The following is a 4,389-nucleotide window of genomic DNA, read 5'->3' as shown; positions in this document are numbered from 1 at the left end:
TATGTATTTATATAAAAAACATGCCTGGTAGAGGCGACCCTCGGGTGAAAAAGTGGTGGTTTTTGAGTCGTACCGACGAGCCTGGAACAGAATAAAACTCTTAATAATCTTCAAACTAAAAATTCTTGCCAAATTTTACATATAGTAATTTACAAACAGTAATTTACAAACAGTAATATACAAATACTAATTTACAATTAGTGGTTTCCAAACAGTAATTTAGAGATAAGAATCTAGATTATGCAGATACAACTTGTATATAAATGAGGAAAAACATTAGTGCTTGAGGAAAACTTCATTGGTTCCTATGGCTTTTGCCTAATTTCTTTAGTAAAATTTAGGAAAAATGACACATTTTTGCAAAAAGTTTCTTGTGAAACAATCCATTTTTTACCAGCCATATCTTTAAAATTTTACTTGGTATTGTATATTTTCATACAAATATTCCTTTCTTAATTTTTTCAGTGAAAAATTTAATAACAGTACATTTTTACTATAAATTCACAGATCACATGTACAGCAAATCTGGAATATGTGAAAAAATTTTCTCAAATTGTAGGTAAATGTAGTTTTCTACAATACCTACTCATAATAATTGCATGCATTAGTCAATATAATTTGTTTTCCTCATTTTTCACTGAAAAAATTAAAGAAAGGCCCCAACTAGGAACATCTGGCAAGCCATTAGAATAGTTCCTTAAAATCAAAGATGAAAACAATTTTTTTCATGAATGAATTTCAAAAGTTGTGGATAAATATAGGCTGTATTTCTTTATTTTTTACAGAATTGGAAAAAGTCAATAGGTATGGGTGAAATTGCCCAGATTGTATTTTTTTCTGATTCACAGTTGGCTTCCGCTCAATTTTCCACTTTGGGGAATGGCCACAGAAATTAGAAACTGGCAAAATCAACTGCAATCATTGACATTCTAGTCTCATAATCTCATTCACCACATCTACAGCCCAATTTTTTAGTTGGGTTGTGAATCATTCATCTTTGCTTGCACTTTTCTCAAATATTCTGCCAGATATCATATTTTAGATTCACAATTTAGTACTGCCATTATTACATAGTGGCAAGGCGGAGATTTTTTAGAATTGGTTGATTTTTAATTACCTCATTTACTTAAGATTTTAAATCAATATCTTATGTATGATAATGCTAGTATGATGGTATCCATAATACTTTGAGCATTTGATCAGTTAAGGGGAGCGTCTGGGGTAAAATTTATCTCGGCTATTCACAGACGGATCACTCTGAAACTTGGTACACATATGTAAAACAGAATTCTAAGACATTTTTGTTCGTGTGAATTTTTCGAAAAAAATGAAAGAAAACGTGAAATTATTAGAAAACGGCCAAAAAAGGTAATGTAGCAAGGATACAAAACTAAACGTTACTGCAGCTTGATTCCAGTCAAGGATGGTGGGAGCGATGACACGCAACCCCTCCCGTACAACTGCAGGCGGGTTACTGAAGCACATCGTATGTGGACTAGCTATTTATGCATGCTACCAGGAATTATCGCCCACCTAAAATGTGAAAGAACTCCCCCGACCCCCTCCCCTTTTGCAAGCTGTCGTGAACGCATAAATCAACGTACAGAGATGATTTTGGTACCGTTGGATACAGTGTGGAATTCTAGGGGGATATTAAATTAACCAGTACACATAGCATATTGGAAAGCAGGACCTGAGTTGGAAAGCCCAGGAACATTCCACTTCCAGTCCATTTTATTGTGTACATTATACATATACTATCACTTTTCAACTGTGATTGGTTTATGGGATTGTGATTTTATGCTGGGGCTGCTTTCAAGCTGTGATTGGTTGATGGGGATGCTTTCCAGCTGTGATTGGTTGTGCCCATATGCCCCGCCCCCAAATATAGTATATGTACTACTGTACCAGTTAACTAAATACTTAGCTTAAACTTGATCATTACAAACAAAAAGCCAGGAAAATTTTCAAAAAATCCATTAAATAAAAGAAAAATGGAGAATACCTGTCAAACAAGAGACATTCAAACAATTTTATAACGAATCTGAGGTACTATACAATTGAAACAGTTTGTCAACTTTTGATCCTCCTTTTCATTTATAGTCATTAGTCAGTCACCTGGCAGAGCACTGTATCTAAGGAAAGCATTCCACCTTGGGTGGAAAGCTTTTTTATAAGTGAACCTCCATTTCTAGAATTCCACCCTGGTTGGATAGAGCAGAATGTCAGCTTTAAGATGAGACTAAAAACTGGAAAAGCCAAAATTCAAAATTTTACCCCAGACGCTCCCCTTAATGGTCTACTTATAGAACTAGAAATTGAACTTGAAATTGAATGTCCCACATGCTCAAGCATGAAAAACATCTCTCTTTAGGGCCACAACTTGAGCTTTCTTGTCACTTCCGGAACCACGAGATTACCGCCAGAAGAATTACCTATTATCTAATTGTTAACATAAGTGCACGATTGGGCCACAAATTTCAAAATGTATTAAATATTTGTCACACCTGAACCAGGCATGGAACTTATCTACTTGGCAAGCCACGTCTAAATTTTTCAAGCTGTGGTTTTATGGATTTGCCATCCATAATTCTATTTCTTTGAGCCGTGATTTCTTTTCTTTGAGCTGTGAATTCCAGATCTTGGCCATGAAAAGCCATTTACGAGCCAGCAGAATTGAACTTTTTAAAAAGTCCCATGCACATATTACCCCTAATCTCTAATTTTACCCTAAAAACGGTCCACTATGCAGAGGGTGGATGCAGCGTCGGCAATATATGGATTTTTAAACCCAAAGCGTCGCCGGCCATTTTAAAGATGCGTCTAGAAATATATTAAATGCAAGAATTTCAATCTAAATGTGTCGGCAAGATCTTCTGAAGGCGAAAATTTTGCCGATAATGCGTCGCCGTAGGTCTTTAAATCTTCGTTCACTCTCTGCACAGTGGAAAACAGTCAACACCATGGTGACAAACCAGAGATTTTTTAGAATCAGTTCATTTTTAATTTCCTCATTTACTCAAGATTTAAGCCTAATTCTTTTGTATGATAATGCTGGTATCCATGATACTTTGCTGGTCTACTTATAGGACTCAAAAATGAACTTGAGGGAGATTCTAAAAAACTCTCTGCTTTGCCACCATGGTCACTCAACACTAACATTTGTCTTCACAGACTTCACTCAAGTGTCATCTGACTTGTTGTCATTAGGGTGCAAACCGCAATTTTTTCAATCAAACAAAAATACATGACATTAGAGCCGCAAGATTTCATGCCTACTGAAATTATATGATATTAGAGCAGTGAATTTAAGAAAAAAAAATAGGACTTTTCCAGCCCTGAGTCCTGACCGGAACTGCAAGATTTCAGAAAATATATAGGAAAATTCCAATCCTGCATTCTAGTAAACAGAATTTTACAATCAAGCTCTAATTTCATCTAAAATATTATACTTAGAAGCTTAGGATTTCAGTGAAAAGTAGGAATTTCCTTGTCTTGTTTCATAGAATATCAATCAATCAATACATAACATAAGCAAATTACAATGTTGAAGATAGAAATACCTAGAATTTTTGGGCAAAGTTTGCATTTATTACAAATGAAATTGTTTATTTGTCAATTTTTCAGGCTATGAATATGATTAATTGAAGCCATGTGGCCACCATTCACTGGCACTGTGGCACAGGCCTCAGAAGTTAGTACCTAGTTTGACATTCTGGAATCAAAACAATATCAAACCCAAACGTGACTCGGTAAAAGCGTAAAACTAAAATACCTAAGTATATTTGGAGATAAAAAAAACAGTCAAAGTGAAATTTTGATTCATTACTTGCTAATAATATAGAATAACCAATAGATGACTCGAATTACCATGTCTGTGAACTTATTTGAAGCTTTTCAGGAAACAAATTTGCCGTATGCAATCACCGTAGAGACAGGCGGAATGAATGACAAACAATTTTCTAAGCGGCGCGGAACGGAACGGAACGTGTCTGTCCGTAGGGAAGGAACACCAACTATAAATATTATAACCTTTATTTAAATTTATCAATAAATCAAGAAAGCAGGAGAAATCAAGAAACAAACCTTGAAAGCAGCCTGCACCGGCCATCTGCCACGTAATCTTTTGAAGATTTAAAAAATGCCAATGGTTGTTACCGTTCTGTCCCAATCCTAGGCGTTTAGCCGGCGGAGGTACTAGCTTGAGATCAAATCCTGAACACAGATCAACACTCCCGGCCTACCAACCCAAAATGCTGAGGGTAATCGACATCAAAAACCACGATTTCTGAACATCGCTGACTCGTGATTGGCTTTACTAAGTGTAAAACCCTGTTTAACTAAGGAAATGTTAGTAAATTTTCATAGGGATTCTTACTTAACTAAGAT

General features: G+C 35.5%; 1 protein-coding gene across 1 annotated transcript; it reads right to left on the bottom strand.

Annotated features, from left to right (window-relative positions):
• Positions 1–23: 23 nt before the first annotated feature.
• LOC108670211 (proteasome subunit alpha type-4) lies at positions 24–4,003 on the bottom strand (the record flags this gene model as incomplete). Its single annotated transcript, XM_018157670.2, is given in 2 exon segments — positions 24–81; positions 3,871–4,003. Coding segments are annotated over 2 exon segments (61 nt in total), but the record flags the coding sequence as incomplete, so codon positions are not given.
• Between the last annotated feature and the right edge of the window lie 386 nt (positions 4,004–4,389).

This window comes from Hyalella azteca, unplaced genomic scaffold (assembly GCF_000764305.2).
Source record: "Hyalella azteca isolate HAZT.00-mixed unplaced genomic scaffold, Hazt_2.0.2 contig17272, whole genome shotgun sequence".
Classification (NCBI taxonomy): Eukaryota; Metazoa; Arthropoda; class Malacostraca; order Amphipoda; family Hyalellidae; genus Hyalella; species Hyalella azteca.
Note: the sequence above shows the minus strand (reverse complement) of the source record. Positions and strands in the feature narration are given on the sequence as shown.